The sequence below is a fragment of the Cetorhinus maximus genome, chromosome 11 (assembly GCF_964194155.1).
Source record: "Cetorhinus maximus chromosome 11, sCetMax3.hap1.1, whole genome shotgun sequence".
In the NCBI taxonomy this organism is placed as follows: domain Eukaryota; kingdom Metazoa; phylum Chordata; class Chondrichthyes; order Lamniformes; family Cetorhinidae; genus Cetorhinus; species Cetorhinus maximus.
In genome coordinates, this window is record NC_135889.1 from 59,721,287 (window position 1) to 59,747,624 (window position 26,338).

A 26,338-nucleotide genomic window follows, 5' to 3' on the forward strand; every position below is an offset into this window, starting at 1 on the left:
CATGGCCATCCATAGCTCTTGCGTATCTTTCTCTATCTCTAATGTGCATTTTTTTTTGTGCTGTCTCACTGCATCAACCTTGCTGCCTTTCTCTTCATTTAAATGAAGGCTAGCAGTTTGGTTCGCCAGCATCTTTAGCTGTCTACTTGTGGCTTCATGTGCTCTGGCAGTATTCAACAGCCTGCGATATCTTGAGCTTGTCCTGTACAATCAGACCTTTTTGTACATCAGGGTGTGCAGAGACGTATTTAATTTGATCTACCAGCCTTTCATCTGTTACTTTGCATTTACATTTGCTGGCTTTGTTTTTTAAAAATTGATTCATGGAATGTGGGCTTTGTTGGCTGGGCCAGCATTTATTACCCATCCCTAGTTGCTCTTGAGATGGTGGTGGTGAGCTGCCTTCTTGAACTGCTGCAATCCATGTTGTGCAGGTACACCCACAGTGCTGTTAGAGAGGGAGTTCCAGGATTTTGACCCAGTGACACTGAAGGAACGGCAATATATTTCCAAGTCAGGATGGTGTGTGACTTGGAGGGGAACTTCCAGGTGGTAGTGTTCCCATGTAACTACCGCCCTTGTCCTTCTAGATGTTAGTGGTCGTGGGTTTGGAAGGTGCTGTCTAAGGAGCCTTGGTGAATTCCTGCAGTGCATTTTGTAGATGGTACACACTGCTGCTTCTGTGTATTGGTGGTGGAGGGAGTGAATGTTTGTGAAAGGTCATTGATGAAGCAGCTGAAGATGGTTGGGCCGAGGACACTACCCTGAGGAGCTCCTGGGGTGATGTCCTGGAGCTGACATAACTGACCTCCAACAACCACAATCATCTTCCTTTGTGCTAAGTATGACTCTAACCAGTGGAGAGTTTTCCCCCTGATTGCCGTTGACTCCAGTTTTGCTAGGGCTCCTTGATGCCACATTTGGTCAAATGCGGCCTTGATGTCAAGGGCAGTCACTTTCAACTCATCTTGGGAGTTCAGCTCTTTTGTCCATGTTTGAACCAAGGCTGTAATGAGGTCAGGAGCTGAGTGGCCCTGGCGGAACCCAAACTGGGCGTCAGTGAGCAGGAGCTGTTGCCAGGAGCTCCTCAGGGTAGTGTCCTCGGCCCAACCATCTTCAGCTGCTTCATCAATGACCTTCCACAAACATTCACACCCTCCACCACCAATGCATAGTAGCAGCAATGTGTACCATCTACAAGATGCACTGCAGGAATTCACCAAGGCTCCTTAGACAGCATCTTATTGCAAAGCAAGTGCCACTTGATAGCACTGTCGATGATCCCTTCCATTACTTATGATGGAGAGCAGACTGATGGGGCGGTAATTGGCCAGTTTGGATTTGTCCTGCTTTTTGCCTACAGGACACACTTGGGCAATTTTCCACATAGCTGGTTAAATGCCAGTGTTGTAGCTGTACTGAAACTTGCTTGGCTAGGGGCACGGCAAGTTCTGGAGCACAAGTCTCCAGTACTATTGCCAGAATATTGTCAGGGCCCATAGCCTTTGCACTATCCAATGCCTTCAGCCATTTCTTGATATCACGTGGACTGAATCAAATTGGCTGAAGACTGGCATCTATGATGCTGGGGACCTCTGGAGGAGACGAGATGGATCATCCACTTGGCACTTCTGGCTGAAGATTGTAGCAAATGCTTCAGCCTTATCTTTTGTGCTGATATGCTGGATTCCCCCATCATTGAGGATGGGGTATTTGTGGTGCCTCCCCCTCCAGTGAGTTGTTTAATTGTCCACCATTCACGACTGGATGTGGCAGGACTTGCAGAGCTTAGATCTGATCCGTTCGTTCTGGGATTGCTTTGCCCTGTTGATCACTTGCTGCTTATGCTGTTTGGCACATGCCTGTGTTGGTGCGGCATGAGGCTTCACCAGGTTGACACCTCATTTTTAGGCATGTCTGGTGCTGCTCCTGGCGTGCCCTCCTGCACTTTTCATTGAACCAGGGTTGATCCATTGATAGTAATGGTAGAGTCGGGATATGCCGGGCCATGAGGTTACAGATTATGTTCGAGTACAATGCTGCTGCTGATGGCCCACAGCGCCTCATGGATGCCCGGTCTTGAGTTGCTAGATCTGTTTGAAACCTATCCCATTTAGCATGGTGGTAGTGCCACACAACACAATGGAGGATATCCTCAGTGTGAAGGTGGAAATTTGTCTCCACAATGACTGTATGCAGTGGTCACTCCTGCCAATACTGTCATGGACAGATGCATCTGTGGCAGGCAGGTTGGTGAGGATGAGGTCAAATATGTTTTTCCCTCTTGTTGGATCCCTCACCACCTGCCGCAAACCCAGTCTAGCAGCTATGTCATTTAGAACTCTGCCAGCTTGGTCAGTAGTGGTGCTACCGAGCCACTCTTGCTGATGGACGTAGAAGTCCCCCACCTGGAGTACTTTCTGCGCCCTTGCCATCCCTCTGTGCTTCCTCCAAGTGGTGTTCAATGTGGAGGAGCACTGACTCATCAGCTGAGGGAAGGCGGTACATGGTAATCAGCAGGAGGGTTCCTTGCCCATGTTTGACCTGATACCATGAGACTTCACGGGGTGCGGAGTCGATGTTTAGGACTCCCAGGGCAACTCTCTCCCGACTGTAAACCACTGTGCCACCCCTTCTGTGGGTCTGTCCTGCCGGTGGGACAGGACTTACTCAGGGATGAGAAACTGAGAATTGAGAAATTGTCAGCAGGCTCACCTGGTTCCTGCCTCAAGCTTTGAAATTCATATTGGTGGATCAAATGGTTTGACTTTGGCTGGAGGTGCATGCTGAATTTCTCAAAAATTTTGTCAGTTTTTACTGTCATCCTCAGTCGTCTCCCAGCTATTAAATACATCTAAACATTTTTCTCCTGCCCACAATTTGGATGCAGTTGACCCTTTCCTCTTTGCTAGTGCCTTTTGGAAATCTACTAAATGTCAGTCTCCAGTTTTGTTTATTCTTCTCAAATGCCTCTACAACAACAACAGCCCCCTAATTCATCCTGAGCTGGAGTTATGCGTTTATTGTTGTAGCGACAGCCATTTTGATGTACACAATTCACTCAGTATTTTTCTCTCTCTGACACTAATTCGGGTTAATTTTTATCAATCTAATTCATTTTTTTGTTTATAATGCTTGGGTTTTGCACAGACACCTGCTGCCACCATGTTATATCTTGTGGTTCCTCGAAGTTTGAAATAATCACTTTCTTAAACTCAAAGTCTGGAGCTTGATCAAATGTAATTCTCAGATCATACCATGTGCTGCAAACTGGTAAGTTGTTGCTCAGTACCCTGACTGTAGGAGTGAGTGATGTGGCTCTCTAGATACTTGTGTATGCATATGCATGAACATATAGTCTCTATTACATATTGGAATGATATAACAATAGTAATGTAAAAATACCAACATTTGGACCATAACCAATTGCTTAATTGTGATCTCAAGCCTTGTTTGTATAACTAGATACAGAAATATAAATAATTCTGTTTAATGCAGTTCAAATATAGCTGCAGACAAAAAATAGGCTCAACTGTTATAAGCTTTAATGGCTAACTCGCTGAAGCTTTGAAAGGATTAGTAAAGTCAATGTGGTTTTAACTATGTTACTTTTCCTCAAACTCTCAATTACAGTTTTTCCGAATGTTCCATCTTCTGGGGTGAAAACTGGAGACTTAATAGCCACTGGGGCTCTTATTTTAATAGAGTTACTGAAATGTCAATCCTTTATTAAATTGACAAGTGTATACTTATTGGTACAGTCAGTTCCTGCTGTTTGCTTTCACATTTAATTAAACTAGGATTAAGCATTAAGATTGTTTTTAAGTGTATTTCATTTTAATCAGGAAAATATTCTGTTCATGCAGTTACTAAAATCTTGCAATGAATGCCTTATCTTTTAAGTAGTCATAGCAACTGGTTTTGAGGAGAGTAGAAAGTGCTCCCTTAGCATCAATTCACAAACCATGTATCTGACCTTTTTAGTTTAGGACAATGCTATGCAATATTTTTAAATGTATTTTTTTTGCACACCTTAATCCATCTGACAGAAACAAGTGTTTTCTATTTGCTCTGATGTTTAAATGTATCTCATTTTTGCTTTTATGATATCTGCAAAAATTATATCTGCAAAAAGGTATTTCCCTCATACTATAAACATTCCATAGCAGAAAAGGAGGCATAGAACAGATGCCCAAATGTTCAATATGATGGAAAGGTTGCATCCACATATTCCAGGTTGGATATGGTTTAGATATAGGCATCCAGAGCACGCATGTGGAATAGGTACTGGGTCCTTCACACATGGAAATATGGGGCCTAATGCCTGTTTGAAGCCCACTTTGCAAAGTTGAATTGTTTGAGTGCCATGCCCCAATTACAGTTAGTATCACCTTTGGTTAAGTTTTACAATGCATGTTAAATATAGTACATATTGTGTATTATGTATTGCAGTACACAAGTTTGTTTTTAAACAAGTAGACTTCTTTTTACTTGCAGGTGGAGAGCAGACCCAAGTACTATGGAAGAGAGTGAGTGCAGGTTTAGTTTTTAATTTTGCATTTTCTGAAGCTGCTTGTTTAATTATGTTTTAGATGGAGTAGTGAAAAAAGCAAAAACAGAATTACCTGGAAAAACTCAGCAGGTCTGGCAGCATCGGTGGAGAAGAAATCAGTTAACGTTTCGAGTCCTCATGACCCTTCGGCAGAACAGAAAAAAAAAGCACTTCAATAAAAAATTGAATTTTATGAAAATTTTATTCTGTATATTTCTGCTATGGTTGCAGGTTTTTGAGCATTATAAGGGTTACTTGCCTTACTGGTCTTGCCATTCTATGCCTCTAATGATAGAAGAACAAAGAAAAGTACAGCACAGGAACAGGCCCTTCGGCCTTCCAAGCCTGCGCCGATTATATTGCCTGTCAAACTAAAACATTTTGCTCTTCCGGGGTCCGTATCCCTCTCTTCCCATCCTATTCATGTATTTGTCAAGCTGCCTCTTAAACACCACTATTGTACCTGCTTCCACCACCTCCTCTGGCAGCGAATTCCAGACACTCTCTACCCTCTGTGTAAAAAAACTTGCCCTGCACATCTCCTCAAGTTTTCTCCTCTCACCTTAAATCTATGTCCCCTAGTAATTGACTCTTCCACCCTGGGAAAAAGCTTCTGACTTTCTAGTGTCAAATAAATTGTTATTAAGGAAGTAAATTGCGATGTAAGAAGAGGGAAAAACTTTACATGGAATCATATAGGATATACAGCACAGGAAAAGGCTGTTTGGCCCAACCTGTCCATGCCAATGTTTATGCTCCAGTCGCACCTCCTCCCATCCTTCCTCACCCAATTCTATCAGCGTAACCCTCCATTTCCTTCATCCATTATTGTTGTTGTGTCGTATGTCTCCCTGAAATATTCTGAAGAGCTTGATGTACAATTAAATACTTTGAAGTGCAGGCTCAGTTATGTAGGCATGACCTATATAGTGAGCAATGCATATCTTTTTGAAGAGGTGTAAGCTACAGATGGTACATCTCCAAGAATTACTCCCCTCTCCTATAGGCAAGATGCCTAATGACCAACACAATTCATGCTGACAGTTTACCCATCAAATTTGAATGAGAGACAAAGCTGAAAAGAGTGCATGCCTGATTTGCTATTATTGGGTGAGCCACTCATTTGAGCCACTGTCCTAGACTAGGAACTTAATCTTTAATGCTTACCATAACCCAAACATGTGCCACTTTTGAGTTTAAGACATTTTGCAGCACCAAATACAATACTTGAAAATACATTCACATTTCTATCTTTGCATTCTGTGTGCAGTGTGTGTTGGTTTAAGGTACACCTATCATAGCGATTAGAGCCACTCACTCCTCTACCCCGTGGGCAAAAGGTCAAATTACTGGTACAATTCATGTGCTGGACCTAATAAGCTTTGTGCAGAAAATAGCCTTAAATTTTAATTTATCCAGAGTTTATGGTGCTGGTATTTTACCCACCCACTCATCTCTGAACAGAAATACACATTTATCTGCACCTCTGTTTTCAGAACTGTTCAGCAGGAAGACGAAAGATCAATGCCATTCTAGACATTTGTTTCATGTGCAAATAAGACATTAAATATTCTCACATTGAAACAATGCATTGCTAGATAGGTAGTAGAATATATTTTCTTGTGTTGCCACATAGTAAAGTCATGCTTTGGGAGGAGCCAAACATAGCAAGGATTACTATTACCAGGGGCTGCAGAAAAATCAGGATTGGGAATTAAACATTGCAGGCCAAAACAGATTTAGAAAAGATAGAGAGGGAAAAAGGGGACATGGAATAGCTGTGCTTATCAGGAATAACTTAAGGGCAGTAGGAAAAAAAGTGACACAGTTAACAGCAAGACAAAATAAATAGAGATAACAAAAAAGGATCCATCACATTAATTGGATTAGTCCAAAAACCGCCTAATAGTGGAAGGGAGGTGGAGGAAAAGACATGCAGACAAATTAGGGAGTTGAGAAATAAACATAAAATAATAATCATGGGGGACTTCAACTACCCTGATATTAATTGGACAGAAGAGGTAGGTAAAGGGGAAAGGAAATTGAGTTTCTACAATTTCTACAGGACTCCTTTCTAACCCAATATGTAAAAAAAAACTCAACAAGGGAAGATTTGCTATTGGATCTGGCAATGGGAGTGAACCAGAGCAGATAAGATAAATAAAAGTAGGGGAACATCTAGGCAATAGTGACCATAATGTAATATGCTTTAAGATGATGTGGAGGACATATGTATGACAAAAAATAGATTGGAGAAAAGCTAATTTTGAGGGACTGAAAATAGAACTTGGGAAAATAAAATGGCCAACAATATTGACAAACAACGATATAGAACAACACTGGGAACTCTGTTCAACAGAGTACAGGAAAACATATTCCACAAAAAGGAAAGACCAAACTAAACATCAGTGAGACTCCATGGATGAACAAAGACATAAGGTAACAATTGAGGATTAGGAAAGAGGCATACATCAGGAACATGGAGAACAGAGGAGTACATGATAGGAGAAAGTATGAAGAAATTAGCAGAGAAACAAAAAAAAAATTAGAATAGCAAAGGTGAATTATGAAATTAAATAATCAAGGAACATGAAACAAACTAATAAAATATTTTACAGGTACATCAATAAAAAAGAGAGACTATGATGGGAATAGGGCCATTAAGGACAGACAGGATAATACCACAGGTAACGGGAGAAAGATGGGAGAAATATTAAATAATTATTTCACTTCAGTATTTACCAGGGGGATAGAACAGGTAGATATGACATGAATGATGAGATGAGGAACAAGATAAGTGCATTTAAAATAAAAAAAAGAAATGTACTGAGTAAACTAACCAAATTCAATGAGGATAAAGATGCTCAGATGGATTGCATCCGCACATTTAAAATAATCTAGGAAGCAGATAGCAAAGGCATTTCTGCACTTTATTAAATAATTCTTGAGAAAAAGGTGCTGTGCCAGAAGGCTTGTGGATAGCTAATGTAACTCCTATATTTAAGAAGGAGGATAGAACATTTCCAGGGAAATATAGACCAGTCAGCTTAACATCGGTAGTAGGAAAAATAATGGAATCCCCACTAAAGCGTAGAATAGAAGAACATCTAGAAATGAAAAATATAATAATGTATAGCCATAATAGATTTCAAAATTGAAAGTTTTGCTTGGTCAACCTTTTTTGTGGAGGTAACAGCGAGAGAGTAGACAATGGTAATGGAATGGATGTAATTTATCTGCATTTTCAAAAGGCCTTTGATAAGGTACCCCATAATAGAATAATGGATAACGTCAGAGAATGCAGAGTCAGGAGAAAAGTGGCAGAATGGATTTCCAGCCGACTTCAAACCAGAAAGCAGAGAGTGGGGGGTAAAGGCTAGTTATTCAGAGTGACAGAAGTTTGGAAGTGGTGTTCCACAAGGATCAGAACTGGGTCCACTGCTGTTCGCAACTTACATTAACAATTTGAACTTTGTAATCAAAACATGATTTCTAGATATAGGTGTCACCAAATTTTGGAACGGGGGAGGTGGGGGGGTGGTGTTGTGGGGGCTGGAGGGATAGTCAATACTGAGGGCGACTGCAACAAGTTACAGGAGGACACTAATAAACTTAGTGGGCAGCATTGGCAAATGAATTTCAACACAGATAAATGTGAGGTACGACATTTTGACAGGAAGAATAGGGAAGTCGTTTATTACTTGGAAGGTGCAAGGCGAATTGGGGTAAAGGAACAAAAGGATCTTGGAGTACAAATGCACCAATTACTAAAAGTTGCACCACAGGTTAGCAAGGCCATTTAAAAAAACACACAAACCTAGGATGAGGCTTCATTTCCAGACGGATAGAATTTGAAAAAAGAGGAACTTATGGGGAACCTGTATCAAACCTTGGTTAAACCACAATTAGAGTACTGCCTGCAATTCTGGTCGCAATATTATAAAAAGAATATAGACGCACTGGAGAGGGCATAGAGAAGGTTCACAAGGGTGTAATACCAGAAATATGTGGGCATACATCAAGAAAGACTTTTCTCTTTACTCTTGGAAAAAGAAGGCTGAGGGGTGACCTAATTGAGGTTTTTAAAACTATAAAAGCTTTTGATAGAGTGGATACAAAGAGAATTTTTCTGCTTGTGGAGAAGAGCATAACCAGAGGCCATCAATATAAGATAGTCACCAAGAAATCCAATAGGGAATTCGGAAGAAATTGACTCAGAGTGGTGAGAATGTAGAATTTGCTCGCACAAGGAGTGGTTGAAATGCATAATATAGATGCATTTAATGGGAAGCTATTCAAGTATATGAGGGAGAAGGGAATATAGAATTACGATGATGGATTTAGATAAGGGAAGATGAGAGGAGGCTTGAGTAGAGCATGAACACTGGCATGGGACTGGTTGGGCTAAATGGCATGTTTCTGTGTTGTATATCCTATATAATCTTACGTAGTGATTCTGTTTAACTGTGACCCCACTCCTGGACCAGTATCAGGTTACCTTAGATTCCCAACTGTGAGCCCCTCCTGTGCCAATCATAAGATGCCATAGATTGTCAACTCTGACCCCTCCTGGGACAGGATCAAGTTATGTTGGATTGCCAGCTGTAAGGCAGCAGTAACGTGCAGTTGGCTTATTATCAATAAGCATTAGAGTCTAAAAGTCCCATGGCATTGGAACAAGTTTTTAAAAAAAATTTGCTCCTGGGCTGTGGGCATCGCTGGCAAGGTCAGCATTTGTTGCCATTCTGACTTACTCTGAGAAGCTCATGGTGAGCTGCCATCTTGAACCATTGCAATCCGTGTGGTGTAGTTACATTCTCAGGAGGGGAGTTCCAGGTTTTTGATTCATCAACATTGAATGAATAGTGATATAGTTCCAAGTCAGGATGGTGTGTGTCTTGGAGGAGAACTTGCAAGGGGCATTGTTCCCGTGAATCTGCCGCCGTTGTCCTTCTAGGTGGTAAAAGTTGCGGGTTTGGAAGGTGCTATCAAACGAGGCTTGGCAAGTTTCAGCAGTGCATCTTGTAGATGCGCGCTGCTGCCACTGGGTGGAATCTTGTGGAGGCAATAAGCACCCCTGTGCTACTTGCCTTCCATGACAGACGTACTAGGCAGCCCCTCTCCCAAATGCCCATTCCCCATAGCTCACTCAGAAGTCCCTGTTCCCAAACCCCTTTCCATCATGCAAACTGCAGACCCACTTCCTGGGTCTGTCAGGCCTCCCCCGCCCACCACGGCACCCCGGACCCGACTTGGGCCTGAGTTCCTGATGTCACCTGAGTACTCCTGTCACTCCCAACTACCCAGCTGCAGAACAATTTTGGAACAGAGTGCTGTGCTGGATAAGTGTTCCAAGGTCCTTCATTCCTTCTGCTCCTTGTAGCTGAGATGGTGTGGGTTCTGGCTGTGCATACACAAACGCATAATGCGCACATGCAGATAGGGAAGATATTCGGGCAGCAGCAAGAGGAGACTCAGCGATCTTCTCAGTCGCTGCCCGGCATAATCCGGGACAAATGGCATCCCAGGAAGTCCACGGGACATGAAGGCAAATTCCAGGACAACCTCATAAAATCCAGGACAGTTGATTACCCTGCTTGTGCCACTCAGGCACCTGAAAAGCCAGCAGTGGGTGTTCCCTGGGATCAAGGGTCCTAGGGTTGGAAGTCCCACCTGCTGAGAGCTACTGGCCAATCCGAAACCAGTAACTCTATTAAAAGGCAGCATCACCAAGGAGGCTGTTGTTGCTGCTGGTACAGCATTCACCTGGAACCTAGGATCGTTGCTGGATCCCAGGCCAGAGGTGAATGATGGCAGGAGGGGTTTCACAGGGTAGGTGTCACGGTGGAGTGGGATGAAGTGGGTCAGCTCTTATGGTTTTATGAAAGGGAAATTGTATTTGACAAATTTATAAGAGTTTTTTGAGGATGTAACTAGTAGGGAGACAAATGGGAGCCAGTAGATGTAGTATATTTAAATTTCCAAAATGCATTCAATAAGATGCCACGCAAAAGGTTAACACACAAGATAAGAGCTCATGGAGTTGGAGTAATATATTAGCATGGATTGAGCATTAGTTAACAGACAGGAAGCAAGGAGTTGTGACAAGTTGGTAGTTTGTAGCTAGTGGAGTGTCGCAAGGATCAGCGCTCGGGCTTCAGCTATTTACAATCTATATTAATGATTTAGACGAAGAAACCGACAGTAACATATCACAGTTTGCTGATGATACAGAGCTGGTAAGAATGTGAGCTGTGAATAGGAAGCTAAGAGGCTGTAAAGAGATATAGACAGGTTAAGTGAGTGGGCAACAAGGTGGGAGATGGGGTATAACGTGGGGGAGTGTGCAGTTATTCACTTTCGTAGTAAGAATAGAAAAGCGGAATAATTTTTAAAAGGTGTGAAATTCTAAATGTTAAGTTTCAAACGGACTTGGCTGTACCCACAAAAGGAACATAGAGTTAGCATGCTGGTACAGAAAGGAATTAGGAAACCAAATAGCGTTTTCACCTTTATTGCAGGAGGAATTGGAGTACAAGAATAAGGAAGTCTTGTTATAATCATACAGAGCTTTGGTGAGACCACACCTGGAGTACTTCGTGCAGTTTTGATCTCCATTTTTAAGGAAGTATATACTTGTCTTGGAGGTTGTACAGCGAAGCTTCACTAGATTGATTTCTGCGTTGAGAGGGATGTCCTATGATAAGAGGCTGAGTAGATTAGGCCTATACTTTCTGGAGTTTAGAAGAATGAAATTTGATCTAATTGAAACATGTAAGATTCTGAAGGGGTTTGACAGGGTGGACACTGAGAGGTTGTTTCCTCGGTTTGGGGAATCTAGAACTCGGGGGCACGGTCTCAGGATAAGGGATTGATCATTTATGACTGAGATGAGGAGAAATTTCTTCACTCAAAAGGGTTGTCAATCTTTGGAATTCTCTGAGCCAGAGAGTTGTGGATGCTTAATTGTTGACTGCATTTAAGGCTGAGATAGTCAAGTATTCGGGGAAATCAAGGGATGTGGGAAGTGGACAGGAAGGTGGAGTTGAGGCAGAAGATCAGGCATGATCATATTGAATGGCAGAGCTGGCTCGAGGGGCAGTTCATGCTCCTGTTTCTTATGTTCCTATGGCTGCTTAGTCCTGGATGGTGTTGAGCTTCTGGCATCTGGCAAGTGGAGACTATTGTGCTCGTAGATGGTCGACAGGCTTTGGGAAGTCGGAGATAAGTTACTTACTGCAGAACTGCCAGCTTCTGACCTGGTCTTGTAGTCACAGTATTTATATGGCTTGTTTAGCAGTTATCTTTCTTGTCACTGGTAACCCCCAGGATTTTGATGGGGGAGATTCAGTGACGGTATGTCTTATGACGGAAGGAAGGCCACTGATGAAGCAGTTGAAGGTGGTTGGGCCTAAGACCCTGTAGCAGTGTCCTGGGGTTTAACTGATTTGCCTCCAAGAACCACAACTACCTTCCTTTGTGCTCAGTGTGACTCCAATCAGTGGAGCACTTTCTCCCTGATTCCCATTGACTTCAGTTTTGCTAGGGCTCTTCAATGTCACACTCAGTCAAAGGCTGCCTTGATGTCAAGGGCAGTCACTCTCATTTTACCTCTTGAATTCAACTCTTTTGTCCATGTTTGGACCAAGATTGTAATGATGCCTGAAGCCTTGATGGTATGATCCCAGTAGGGAACGTTAACATTTAAAGAGAAATTCGAACACCCAGTGATCAACTGAAACTACACCACAAAATTTCACTTCAATCAGTACTATCTATGGGTAGATGCATTTACGACAGCTAGATTGGTGAGGGTGAGGTCAACTAGTCTTTCCCTCATGATGGTTCTCTCACCACCTGAAGCAGGCTCAGTCTGGCAAATATGACAATCAGGACTCTGCTACGTCAACCAGTCATGATGCTACTGAGCTACTTTGGTATTGCACTTTGAAATCCCCCACCCAGAGTACATTCTGTGCTCTTGCTACTCTCAGTGCTCCTTCTAACTGGTGTTCAGCAAGGAGTAGCACTGATTCACCAGCTGAGAAAGGTGGTAGGTGGTAATCAGCAGGAGGTTTGCTTGCTTACATTTCACCTGATGCCATGAGACTTCATGGGCTCCAGAGTCAATCTTGAGGACTCCCAGGGCAACTCCCTCCCCATTTTATACCACTATGTTACCATCCCAATGGGTCCTTCCTGTCGGTGGGGCAAGACATATTGAGGGATGGTGATTGAGGAGACTGGAACTTTGGCTGCAAAGTATGATTTGGTGAGTATGACTATGTCAGACTATTGCTTGACTAGTCTGTGGGACAACTCTCCCAATTTTGGCAGAAGGCCCCAAATATTAGTGAGGACTTTGCAAGGTCAACAGGGCAATGCGTGCCTTCCATCATTTTCAGTGCCTAGGATGATGTTGGGTGGAGCATCCAATTCTGTTCTTGTTTGAGCTTACTGTTGCTGTTTGATACAACTGAGTTGATTGCTAGGACGTTTCAGAGGACAGTTTAGAGTCAACCTCCATGGGTCTGGCATCACATGTAGGTCAGGCCAGGTAAGGATAGCAGATTTCAATCCCTAAAGGAAACTAATGAATCAGATAGGTTTTTACGACAATCCAGTAGGCTCATGGTCACCACTACTGAGTCTGTATTTATTAATTAATTGAATTTAAACTCCCACAGCTGTCATGGTTAGGATTTGAACTCTGGTCTCCCAAGCATTAGTCCTGGCTTTTAGTTCAGTACATTACCCATTACCATTATGCTGCTGTTCCATTGAAAATGCATGGAATAGCTCTAAAATTCCACTGGGCATTTGCTCTGTCAGTGGCATAGATGCCCACCCCTAATATTTTGCTGACCCTGTCCCTGGGATTTGGGACATAGTCAAGATAAGGGCAAATAGGCCAACCTAAGTCCTAACTTGTCACCTGTTCACCTGGACAGCACTGGAGCAACATTTTCCATGATTATGTTTACATCTGTTACTTTTATAATTTTAGTCTTTAGTTACATTACTGCGATTATATTCCTTTTTTCTGCTATTTCTTTGAAAACTGTTCCTTTATTTGCATTATTTTTTCTGCAGGTACTTGGCTGAAAAGACCTAAGATTGTATTTAATTATCAATCTTGATTTGTATGGTGGATAAATTTCCCAAAAGACAGCTACATGAATTGCAGGTATACTTTGGCTTTAACATTTTATGACAGAAATTCATTATTTTCTGTAAACAGGTTTCATGGAATGATTTCACGAGAAGCAGCAGATCAACTGCTAAGTGTAGCAGAAGGCAGTTATATTATTCGGGAAAGTCAACGCCAGTCTGGTACCTACACCCTGGCACTGCGGTTAGTGGTGATTTTAATTATTAAATGCAGAGTGAAATCTTAATGCATGAGCTATCAGTTAAATGACTGTTATTCTGTGCTATCAGTAGGATTTTTTTTTTAATTACTGTTTTCATTCTGACCAGATCACACCACCTGTATTTTATATGATAACAATCAGTAAACTGGCTGCATGTTCAATATTTTTTACCACCTGATGTTTTACATTCACATTACACCCACCTGTTTCTTGACCATCGTAATACATTTTCAGTGTGTGACCTTGAATTATTATTTTTTAACAGAATTGAGTCATTTTGACGACGTATTATTGAACCTTTTAGGTGTTTGTTACGTCTTGATTTTGAAATCAGTGTTAAATATTGGAAGAATTTTCTGGAATGGTTAAAACAGGTAACTGCTATTCCAGTTGAATTAAGTTTCAAGGAACTTCTAAACTGACATTGAAAACTCATCTTGAATTGTGAATATAATCCAGAATGCCTCATTCTTGATTAGGAAAGTGTATAGACAAATACCAACAAAATAAGGGAGTACGTCGGAGACAATGGCTGGGATTTTCCGTGCCCGTCGGCGTCAGGCGTATTCGGTGGCGTGAGCGGACAATATGGCGAGAAGGCCAAAAATCGGTTTCATGATGTTGTGAAACCAGTTTGCGATATTGGGCCGCATTTCCTGCCATTGAACATCGGGAACCTTATTGTAATACATCAGCATATCATTATAAGGCCAGCCCGCCAGACTCCTCTCCCTCCGCTGGATCGTACACCCACGCTGGCGGGAAAACACACTGACATGTTTTACAACAGCATTTTTAAGGCATGTACTTGGCGGGTTCCACTTCACTTGGGACTTCAAGGTTGGTTTGCCTACCTTGCTTCGGTCAGCACTCGCAGTCATCAGTGCCAGGCTTCACAGAAAGCAGCACGTCACTTTTAGGGGGGCTTACGATTAGGTCTCTACCTACCAGATCAGCCATATGTGGGTGACTTTTCAACAGCTGCAGGACAAGACCTTGCTTGGGGAAGGGAGAGAAGTGGCCTCAGGCAAGGGAAAAGGCTGCAGAATCAGAGCTGTACTGGGGAAGGAGGGTATCCCAGGGTGTCTGTAGGGACACATGTTGATCTGTGCAAGTGGCCTCAAGATGGTGAGGGCTGAGGAGGCAGTCTCCAGAGGAGATGAGGCCAGATGGACATGTGAGGGTATGTGTGTGAGAATGGGTGGTGATGGCTCTTGAGCTGGCAGTGAGTGAGATGCAAGTGAATGCATAATGGGCTTGAGTGTGTGTGTTTAGAGTGATGAGATGGTTGCCATACCCTGGCTGCATGGATGAGATCATTTATCCTCTATCTGCATTGGATGGCCAACCTCTTCTGTGCGATGTTGGCACTGATCACCACTACCATCATCTGCCAAGCTGGAGGGGTAATGTAGCTGCCCCTTCTGTGGCCAGAGAGGGGGTAGAGGACATCACAGCGGGCCTCCATGGCGTCCAAAATGAGCTTGAGGGCTGCAACCTTCTTGCCTTTTGGGGCCCTGTCGTCTTTGCTGCAGTCCTGGGCTGGAAGCACTGAGAGCAGTTGTACTTCCAATGTGGTGCCTGGCGCGATGAAGTGGCGAGGTGACGGCGTGGCAGGCGAATTGCAGCTCGCCCACCATCGAAACGGTGTGTATCCCAGGAATGCATAATTAATGCGGCAATACCGCGTGAAAAGCCACCATTGCAGCCGGTGGGTAAACCATCGTTTTACCCGCCCGCTACCGCATTTAGTGCAAATCTGGGACTATTCCGCCCAATAGTCTGTGTTCTTCCAGTTTCTTGTAGGCAGCAATTCTTCACTATTTTCAGAGGATGAGGAAGTTAAAGCATTGGAATTGCTTTTTTTTATTCATTCACAGGTTGTGGGCTTTGGTGGCTGGCCCAGCATTTATTGCCCATCCATAATTGCCCTTGAGAAGGTGGTGGTGAGCTGCTGCCTTGAACTGCTGCAGTCCATGTGGTGTAGGTACACCCATAGTGCTGTTAGGGATGGAGCTCCAGGATTTTGACCCAGCAGCAGTGAAGGAACGTCGAAAAATTTCCAAGTCAGGATGGTGAGCAACTTGGAGTGGAATTTCCAGGTGTTGGTGTTTCCATCTATCTGCTGCCCTTTTCCTCCTAGATGGTAGTGGTCGTGGGTTTGGAAGGTGCTGCCTAAGGAACCTTGGTGAATTCCTGCAGTGCATCTTATAGATGGTACACACTGCGCCTGTATGTCAGTGGTGGAAGGAGTGAATGTTTGTGGATGTGGCGCCAATTGGGCAGACTGCTTTGTCCTAGATGATGTCAAACTTCTTTGAGTGTTGTGGGAGCTACACTCATCCAAGCAAGTGGGGAGTATTCCATCATACTCCTGACTTGTGCCTTATAGCTGGTGGACAGGCTTTGTAGAGTCAGGAGGTGAGTTACTCATCACAGGATCCCTAGCCTCTGACCTGCTCTTGTAGCCACAATATTTATATGGCTAGTCCAGCTCAGTTTCTGGTCAATGGTAACCCCTAGGATGTAGATAGTGGGCGATTCAGTAATGGTAATGTCATTGAATGTCAAGGGGCGATGGTTAGATTCTCTTGTGTCGGAGATGGTCATTGCCTGGCACTTGTGTGACGTAAATGTTTCTTACTACTTGTCGGCCCATGCCTGGATATTGTCCAGGTCTTGCTGCATTTGGACATGGACTGCTTCAGTATCTGAGGAGTTGTGAATGGTGCTGAACATCCCCACTTCTGACTTTATGATGGAAGGAAGATCATTGATGAAGCAACTGAAGATCGTTGGGCCGAGGGCAGTACCCTGAGGAACTCCTGCAGTGATGTCCTGGAGCTGAGATGACTGACCTCCAACAACCACGACCATCTTCCTTTGTGCTAGGCATGACTCCAACCGTTGGGCGTCAGTGAGCAGGTTATTGCTAAGCAAGTGCCATTTGATAGCGCTCTTGATGACCCCTTCCATTACTTTACTAATGATGGAGAATGGACTGATGGGGTAGTAATTGGCTGAGTTGAATTTGCCCTGCTTTTTTGCGTACAGGACATACCTGGGCAACTTTCCGCATAGCCGGATAGATGCCAGTGTTGTAGCTGTACTGGAACAGCTTGGCTGGTGCGTGAAAAGTTCTGGAGCACAAGTCTTCAGTACTATTGCCAAAATATTGTCAGGGCCCATAGCCTTTGCACTATCCAGTGCCTTTAGCCATTTCTTGCTATCACGTGGAGTGAATCGAATTGGTTGAAGACTGGCATCTGTAACGCTGGGGACCTCTGGAGGAGGCCGGGATAGATCATCCACTCGGCACTTCTGGCTGAAGATTGTAGCAAATGCTTCAGCCTTGTCTTTTGTGCTGATATGCTGGACTCCCCCATCATTAAGGATGGGGATATTTGTGACGCCTCCTCCTCCGGTGAGTTGTTTAATTGTCCACCACCGGTCACGACTGGATGTGGCAGGACTACAGAGCTTAGATCTGATCCATTGGTTGTGGGATCACTTAACTCTGTCTATCACTTGCTGCTTATGCTGTTTGGCATGCAAGTAGCCCTGTGTTAAAGCTTCGCCAGGTTGACACTTCACCTCATTTTTAGGTATGCTTGGTACTGTTCCAGGCATACCCGCCTGCACTCTTCATTGTCTTCCAGATTCATATTATATTCTTCAGAGGTTGCCACTTCTGGACACTCTTGAGCTGATGAGGAGAGTTGCCCACAGACTCACTGGGCACACAGTTGGTGGAAGTCTTGTTGTTCGCTGAAGACAAATCTGGTACCACCTTCTGTACCATTACTGAAGACATTGATTATCAAGTAGCATTACTAAATCATATCCAGTGCATTTGGTAGTGGGGAAGCATATGGTTCACTCTGATGCTCTCAAATGGAGGTATCAACCAACTAACCTCCTTTTCATGCTGCTGAATTGCTTCGTTTTTCAGTTAATCACACTGTTCCATGTAGAATAATTATAAGTGAATATTGCCTGAAGACTTCAAATTTTGTAAGGGATTACAAGTTTAAGATGCCTGAAAAATAAATTTTGTCAAATTACTTTTTATATTTTACTGGTAAGCCTATTCAGAAGCTTAGAAGTGAGAGATTAAATTAACCATCTTCAGGGAATGAAATTAATTTGGAGCAAGACAGAAGTATCCGGCTTAAATTCTCCAAGTATATATTTTTTTGTACAGCAGCTTGCAGTTCCAATTGCCTGCTAGGCTCCTGGATTGGATGATAATATCATCTGATGGAAAGAAAAAGATGTCAATTGCTTACTCAGTGGTTGTTTTGGAGGAAAGTGGTGATCGGTATGGTGGATGATGATAAGTCTGTTGATATCATATACTTTGATTTCCAAAAAGCATTTTAGTGTCCCATATTAGGCTATTGATAAGATGAGTAATATGGGAGTATTGGGCAGATGGATTATGCTGGTTAGGTAAATGGTTGAAATCTAGTAGCCAGAGGGTTGCCATTATTGGGAATGGCTCTGAATGGGGCTTGATCATGAGTGGATTTCCACAGGACTCCATGTTGGGACTGTTGCTGTTCATCATTTTCCTTGATGATTTCGATGAGAGCGTTACTGAAACTTGAGAATGACATGAAAATAAACGAGTGCGTAAATGAAAATCAATAGGCTGCAGGCTAATTAGCCAAATAAGATCAATATACCAGTGTATGGCAGCTGTCCTTCAATGCGGGCAAATGCAGTCTCATGTTTTGGTGTTGAGAAACTCTAGGCATGCTTGTGCTATGCAGGATACCTGTTAAATGTAACAGCTTGTGGAAAAGACCTAGGGTATTGGTTCATCACAAAATAAAGATGCTCACACGGTATAATGTGACTATAAGGAAAGCAAGTAGGGTTTTAGGTTAGATTGTTAGAAACATGAAGTTTACTGTATATAACGCTTTGATACGTCCACAAATGGGGTATTTTGTCCAAGTTTGGTACTCGTACATGGTAAAGCATATTGCGGCTTGGGAAAGTACAGATGGCGGCAAATAGCCAAGGCTGACATTTTTAGCAGAATTGTTGCTTCCTGAAATGCCCTAGCCACACTTGCTGGAGGCCTTGATTGCACAGTTCCTTAAAGGGGAACTTGACAAAAATCTAGCTAAAGAGGATGCTTCCAGTTATAAAGGGGAAATTTCCAATTAGCTGTGACTATGAGGAGTCATGAGCTACTGCAGTTTCCTGGATGTTTGCATGATTGCATTAGAGACTTAGAGGATTTTTCCCAGTTTATGAATTGGCTACAGGGTTTATCCTCTCTCTGCTTGGCTCTTCCAGGAGATTATGCCATTAAGAGATGAGCCAGTGTTGAATGTGGTTATACCTTATCCGGGTGGAGTAGGCCTGATGATGTTTCTCTGCCCTTTTCTTATGTTGATAATACTGATGCTTTATTTAAGTAAGTAATGTTCCCACTCAAAAGGAAGGCACAATTATGTAAACTGTAACTAGTATTTTTTTCATATCACAGTTGTAAAATTGGAATTGACAACTTGCATCTAAATGGTACCATTGCTGTAAAGAATGTCCCCAAATGAAGGGTTTAAGGAAAAAAAGACACAGGAATGAAGAGGCTAGGAGATGGGGGTCAAAGGGACGGGTTTTGAAATAGTGTTTGAAGGAGGAGAGGGAGGCAGAGAGTCCTAGGGAGGGAATTCCAAAGTTTAGGACCCAGTTAAGTGAAGGCTCTGCTGTACGTGGTAGGACAAAGAGGAGATGGCTGCTTGCACAAAAGATCAGTCAGAAGAACAATGTGTTTAGGGTGAGGAGTGAGGTACAAATACAAGGCTGGCACAAACTGCATAAGTAAGGCATGACTATGGAGAGGTTTAAAGGTAAAAATGAGGATTTTAGATATAATGTGTTGGAGGACAGGGAACCAATATGGGTCATTCAGGATGGGGAGTGAGCCTTGGTGCAGGACATGATAAGTGTAGTAGAGTTTTACAAATTTGTATTTATAGAAAGTTGAACAGGGAGAGCATTGGAATAGCTGAGTATCAGTTGCAAAGCAGCAGAGATTTGGAAACCTGTGGAAGTGACGTAAGCTGTTTTTATCATAAAGGGGTTATGAGATCTAAAACTAAGCTTCAGGTTGAACAGGACATGAAGGTTGTGAATGGCTTAGGTTAGCCTGAAACTGTCTGAACAGAAGGATGGAATCGGCATCGAGTGTTAGGCACTTATAGCAGGGGCCAAAAACAAAAAATCAGGTAATCTTGTGTTAAGGTTTTCATACGCTCCCAAAGGTCATGTTTTGGGGATGTAGTGAGAAAGAGAAAGCGGGGAGGAGGATGGATGCATATGAGAGTGAGGGAGGAATGGTATGTGTATGGGGGATTGATCGGTGTGTGCAGATAAGAGGTTGGGAAGAAAGATAGAGAGGAGAAGATGTGGCAAGGAGAAGAAGGGTGTTTATGAAGGATTGAGGAGAGTTATATAAAGAAGGTAGAGAGTATGAGGTAGAAAGTAAGTTGTGTAAGGGAGGATCTGTTTCAGTGGGGGGAAAGTATGACTAACTTGGAAGAGAAGGAAGGTAACTTCATAAGGGCCTAGAGTAGGAAGATGGCTGCATGTGGGGAGAGAGAAGGAGGGTGCTGCATGTGGGAAAGAGCAGGATAATTGAGCGTGAGAGAGGGTACTTGTATATCCATCGGAGGAGAAAGAGTGAGAGTGTGGGAGATAGGTATATGTAAGGAATAGAAAGTGCATTTATGTCTGAGGGAGAGGGGATGAGATAAACACAGTGAAAATAGAGGTACAATGTTAGATGTAAAGAATAAATGAAAGAAAAACAAAGACTAATATATATTGAAAGAGCAAGAGAGTAGTTGTGTAAGATGTAAGAATGCAGAGACTGGAAAAGTCAATTTGGCCAGATCTACCGTCCAGAAAACATCATTTTTCTTGTATCATTTTTCAGCAGCCCTTCTCCAACATTCTTGATTAATACAATCATTCCCCACTGCTTCCTTTGACCGTTCATTCTATATGTTTCCTGTATTCTGCATAATTGAATCTAAACTGCTGTTCATTCTCCCTCCTCAGTTTGAATTACTTACCACTTGTTTAAGAATCTTCACTGTTAAGTGTTTGTACAAATACCCTATAGTATCATGAATGTTTTAATAAGATCACTTCTGAGCCTTTCCGTCAATGTAAACTTTCCAAACTTTTGCAGTCTCTTCCAGTTTTATACTTAATTGCTCTTGCTGCATTTTATTCAATCCCTGGGTTAATTTTCCATAGTATAGTGACCAGAATTGTGTACAGTAGGTGGCGCCAGACCAGTGCTCTGTACAAGTTCAGAATCATTTCCTGACAATTGTGCTGTATTCCTCTGCCCATCCAGCCTGAGATCTTTGCTGTCTTTGCTGCTTCTAGACAAGGTGCTGGTGGCTTCAGGGTTCTCCATCCATATGCGCAAATCCCTCTCTGGTGTTGCGCCCTGTAAAATTTAGCTTGCATTACAATTGTTATCTGTCCTAACCTCTTGTATTTTACATATGAAATAACATTTTCAACTATTTGGCCCAGCTCCCCAGCCTGTCTCATTCTTTTCTATTTGATCTGGGTATTCCTGGTGGTTTGGAGTCCTTGACAGTTTGGTATTATCTGCAAAGAAGAGAAGTTTGTGTCTCCAAGATACTATATGCAAGGGAGGAGACAGAACCTAGAAAAGACTTGAGGGGTGAAAGAAAGATTTGTATGCAGCATGTTTTAAATTTCTCATATTTTCTGTCAATCTCCAATTATTGCCAAGTCCTAATGTTCTGTTTGAGAGAGAGCCTATCAACCAGATTTTGTTGTTTATATACTCTATTCCCTTTGTATTATAATTGGAAAGCATGAGATAAATTAAGTATTTTCATGTTTAAAAAAAAAAGTTGATCGCATAAACCAAGAAAGTTAGGACCTTTATCTTGGGTACAGGATGTGGAAGTTCTTTGAATCTTTATGATCGACAGCAAGACTGACAATTGAGAAAATTTCACAACTTGATATTTGAAAATTGCATTTTGTTCATCCCTGCAAATTTGAAATTGTTGACAGATCAAATACAGGAGCCATCTTTGATTTCAAAGTGAAAATTTGTTTAAACCTTTATAGAAACATGGATATGATTAAAAACATTTAGTTTTGAACACTATATAGTTAATTTTTGTCTCCCCACTTCATGGTTAAACAGAAAAGCCAGAAAATGTGCTGGATAACTAATTTAGATTAAAAAAAACTTGAGAACAATGTAACCTTAATGTTGGGACTTTTATCTTGCAAATGACCTCTTCAGAAGTAAAGTTTTTAAAAACCTATCTGACTGACAGCAAAATTGGACTTGGATGTTTATAAGTCCTACTTCCTAGCCACTTTCCAGGTGACTCTAAAATTGCTGACAAAACTAAACACTTGAAAATTGGAAGCAGCACAAAGCATGAATGTTTGAAATCTAAGATCATTAGAACAATGTATACAGTAGAACTTTTCTTACGTTATTTATTTATGAAAGCGCCCATTTACATTTACTATGGTAGAAACAGAAGGCTGGATTTTCTCTACTGAGGTGGGTAACTCTAGTTGAGAAATTTCCCAACTTGGGAAATCTAAGTATAAAGTGCCTCTTTACGCACTATTTTTGCTCTGGAGAATTAGGGGCAGGATAAAGTCAGGGCGTGGTGGCCACAGGAGCAGCCTAGTGCCGAGGCTAAGAGGTCTACCTTAGTTCTCTGGGACTTCATCCAGTTGTTTAGTTACATTTTAGATCATCGAGCCCTCACCCCTTACAACCCATCACCCTCTCAGCTACTCCCCATGCCACTCTCATGCCAACTCATGTCCCCCACCCAGGCTCTAATAAAAGCATTATGTTAGTGAGTTTGTTTACACAGCTGCAAAGCTTTGTTTGATTGACAGCTCTATGGGGTTATAATTTATTTTTCTATGATCAGTTTTGTCAATGAGCAGAATTTTACGTTCCCCTGCCCGTGGGTTTGCAGCCGGGGAGTGGGTCATAAAGCAGCTCAGATGGTCCTCTCACCAGGCTTCCACCCGCCCTGACCTCTCCGCAATTTTACAGTGGGACAGCTGAGGCCTAGGCCAGCCCTCGTGCCTTTTCCCCAATTAAGGCCCTTAAGTGGCCAATTAATGACCACTTAAGAGCGTTTTCCCACCCTTCCCCAATTTCTAGGCTGGTGGGAGGAGTTCAGAGGCGGGGGGAAAGCCTGAAAGTAACACTGCTCAGGCCTTGTGCAGGTGGGGGGGGGGGGGGGGGGGGGGGGGCAACTCCATAAACAGCCTCCTTTCACCATTGGGGGCTCCTCCCACAAGGTGTGCACCCCTGCCGATGCATCCTCCCCCTGGCCTCTTCACCAATATCCCCATGCCCCCTTGGGCCACCACCTGGGCTTCACCTCCCATCCCAACCCTGCGACCCTCACACTTGCTTGGTCTTGGACTTTGGGACTTAGTCTCTGAGGACTGCTTGTAGACCCAGTCTTGGTCACTGCTGCTAGAGGCGCTGCTGGGACTGTAGAGTTCCTGGCCAATCAGATTGGCAGGTCTCCCTCCCGAGTCATTGGCGGAATTCCCATCTTCAGCCAGCTAACACTCCTTGGAGCATTAAATGGCTGCAGGACAGCCAGTATTGGCGGCAATGCATTCTTCACTGACTCATTGGGTGGCGGGGAGGGAAACCCTGCCATCTTAAAAATCCCAGCCCATTTTTATTTGCACAAGGTTAAGAGGTACCAAGTGCTTAAAGCTTCTGTTATAGATATGTTAATGGTCTGTTTGATTGATAGGGTTGTAGGAACACCAGTTTTTACCCCAAGAGTTATGAATGGGTACTTTTTTTTCTAAGCTGTATGACACATGCCATTGTTGCTGCAGGGCTCATTGGTTCTGTACATAGGGTATATTGGGTGAATGGCATGGAAGTGCATGAGACTGCATGGAAGGGTATAAGAGGCCATTGGGGGTGGGTGGTGAGCATGAGTTGGCATGGGTAGACATTTTGAAATTAACTTTCAAAAGGTCCCTGAATCCAGACTTTAGTTCACAACTCCTCTGAAATTTGTGAACCACAAATCATGGAGAAACTGGCATAATTCCAAGAAAATTGCAGGGGCTAGGAGATGCCAACCCCTGCAATGGGGCCAGTCAGTTCATGAGTGCAGGGCGCAGGCTTGCTACCTGCACCCTTAGGGCTCCGGAGTCCTTCCAACTGCGTGAAGATCTGGGCCAGAGTGTCAATTTTCAATTGCTGCCCACCAGTCTTTCACTATAATATTGAGTGGCTAGCAGTTGAAAATTTGCAAGGCACCTTGACAGCCCCATTGACACCTGATGCAAATTTTCAGGTGAGTCTGTAAATGGACGAACAGCCTGTTTCAACTGCTTATATATGCAAATCAGGGCCCTGCGGTAGTTATCGGATAAGAATTGGATTTCATGAACACAAATGAATAGAATGTACACTGCTCAACTGTGCTAGATGTTGAGAAATCTAACTAAAGTTCCTTAAAGACACTGTTGGAAGCTGTTTAAAAAACGACTATGGAGATTTTTATTTTATATTTTCCTGCAGTCAGGAGGAGCAGGAACTCAGGCCTGTTGCTAGTCCTTACAAGATAATGCAAATAGGTTACTCAGGTTACAAACGTGGTTCAACCTAGGATGGTCACAGAGGAATGGGATGTAATAAGTGCAAAGGTGCATAGTTTCTGGCCGATGGCTGAGATGATGACTTTGATCTTCTCTATCTAACCCAAAGAAATTGTGACTGATTCAAACCTGGATGTGGGGCAAGCAGCCTGACAATGTAAAGGCAGTGGAGTGATTGTGACACCATGAGCTGAATTTATGGGGGCGGGCACGAAGGTGAGCAGGTGCTGAATTTTGCACCACCAGCCGGCCTGTCAGATACTGAAGGGGTAGGGGGTCCTGAAGCACATGGGATAAATCCTGCCCCATGTCTTTGGCTTATGTCACCAAGGACCAGCAAGGAAGGAAGCAGAGGGGCCAAGGATTGACCCTTGGGGGACTCCAAAGGTAACTGTGCAGCAGTGAGAAGGGATGCTGTGGTTGGAGATGATCTGAATACTATTAAATAGTTGAGAGTGGAACCAAGTGAGGGCAGTTCCACTGATTAGGACAATAAAGGAGAGGCATTGAAGGAGGATGGTGTGATTGACTGAGTCAAAGGCTGCAGAAAGGCTACGTAAGAACAAAAAAAATGGGAATACACCGTTTAGCTCTTTACCGCTACTCCTCCATTTTTTCTTATGTAAGTGAATGGTTTTTGAGAGTTAAAATCGAGGCCTTGCATGGCTAAAATGGGAAAAATTCCATTCTCCAGTGCTAATGTCCCTCACCTTAGTGAGCATAACATTTCTTTATAAATAATGATCATAAATTCAAAATAATTTATTAAACAGCATAATCTAACAAAACATTTTAACCAATGACTGCAGTAAACATTTGCGTACAAATTCCACCAAAACATTCTTCTGTTTTGCTGAACATCTACAGAGAATTGTCTGCTGAATTGATATCTCTTGAATCATGATGGTTTCTACCTATTTCCTTCAGTGTGCCAGTGGTTAAGGGTTCAATCTTCAATCATTTCATTTGATCAGATAGCATTGTTCCTTGAATTAACAGTTAGAAAAAGTCATTCTTAATTTTTTGAACATGCGAATTGTTTACCAGGAATAAAGGCGTCATTAGTCAGCAGCATATGCAGTATTGTGTAACCATCCCTGTCTATAAAGCCAGTGTTTCTATAATTTATTTAAGCTGCAATTAAAGTGAGAGTTGTTTTTGTTTCTAAAAATGGATATGTGGAGGTGGATGCCTGTTCACCCTTGCAAATTTATCAAACCTTAATGTCACGCACCTTTATTTGTTTTAAAAAAACCTGCAGTACAGCATGACTGCATACTTTTGAAGCATTGTGAAGGTAAAACTACTTTTGGGTGGATAACTCTTTTTTTGGCATTGGAAGACTAAAGTCTTTAACATTTTCATTGTCTATAGTTCTTTGTATTGCTTTTCTGTTCCCACCATTCCCCACTGCTCCCATGCTCCCAGTATTTCAAACATTGCTTAAGTATTTTAATAGAATGTTTGAGTCAGAATTTTGGCTCCCAAGGCAGGTAGCGAGAGTCAAGAATTTTCTCTGCTTGCCACACCCAGCTCGGGAGAAATTCTCCTGAATGGTAGTGTCTTCGTTCTAGAGGACCAGGTGCGGGTTGGATTCGGGCCTGCGCACCACACACACCACCCCACCCCCCACTACCCCGGCCACTCGGATTCAGATCAGAGGGCTGCCAAGTGCCAAAGTGGGCTTTTTATAAGTCCCGCCTTGGTTCTCCTGGCGTCC

At 42.9% G+C, this 26,338-nt stretch overlaps 1 protein-coding gene across 2 annotated transcripts in view; it reads left to right on the forward strand.

The window, feature by feature from the left end:
- The window catches only part of chn1 (chimerin 1), a 307,301-nt gene that overhangs the window by 61,347 nt on the left and 219,616 nt on the right, over window positions 1–26,338 (forward strand). The window contains exons 5-6 of one of the 2 annotated variants that reach the window (XM_078552060.1): window positions 4,498–4,529; window positions 13,794–13,907. In XM_078552060.1, coding sequence (XP_078408186.1) covers window positions 4,498–4,529; window positions 13,794–13,907 — 146 coding nt within the window. The remainder of the gene's footprint in view (window positions 1–4,497; window positions 4,530–13,793; window positions 13,908–26,338) is intronic. The other variant, XM_078552061.1, reaches the window with a different exon arrangement.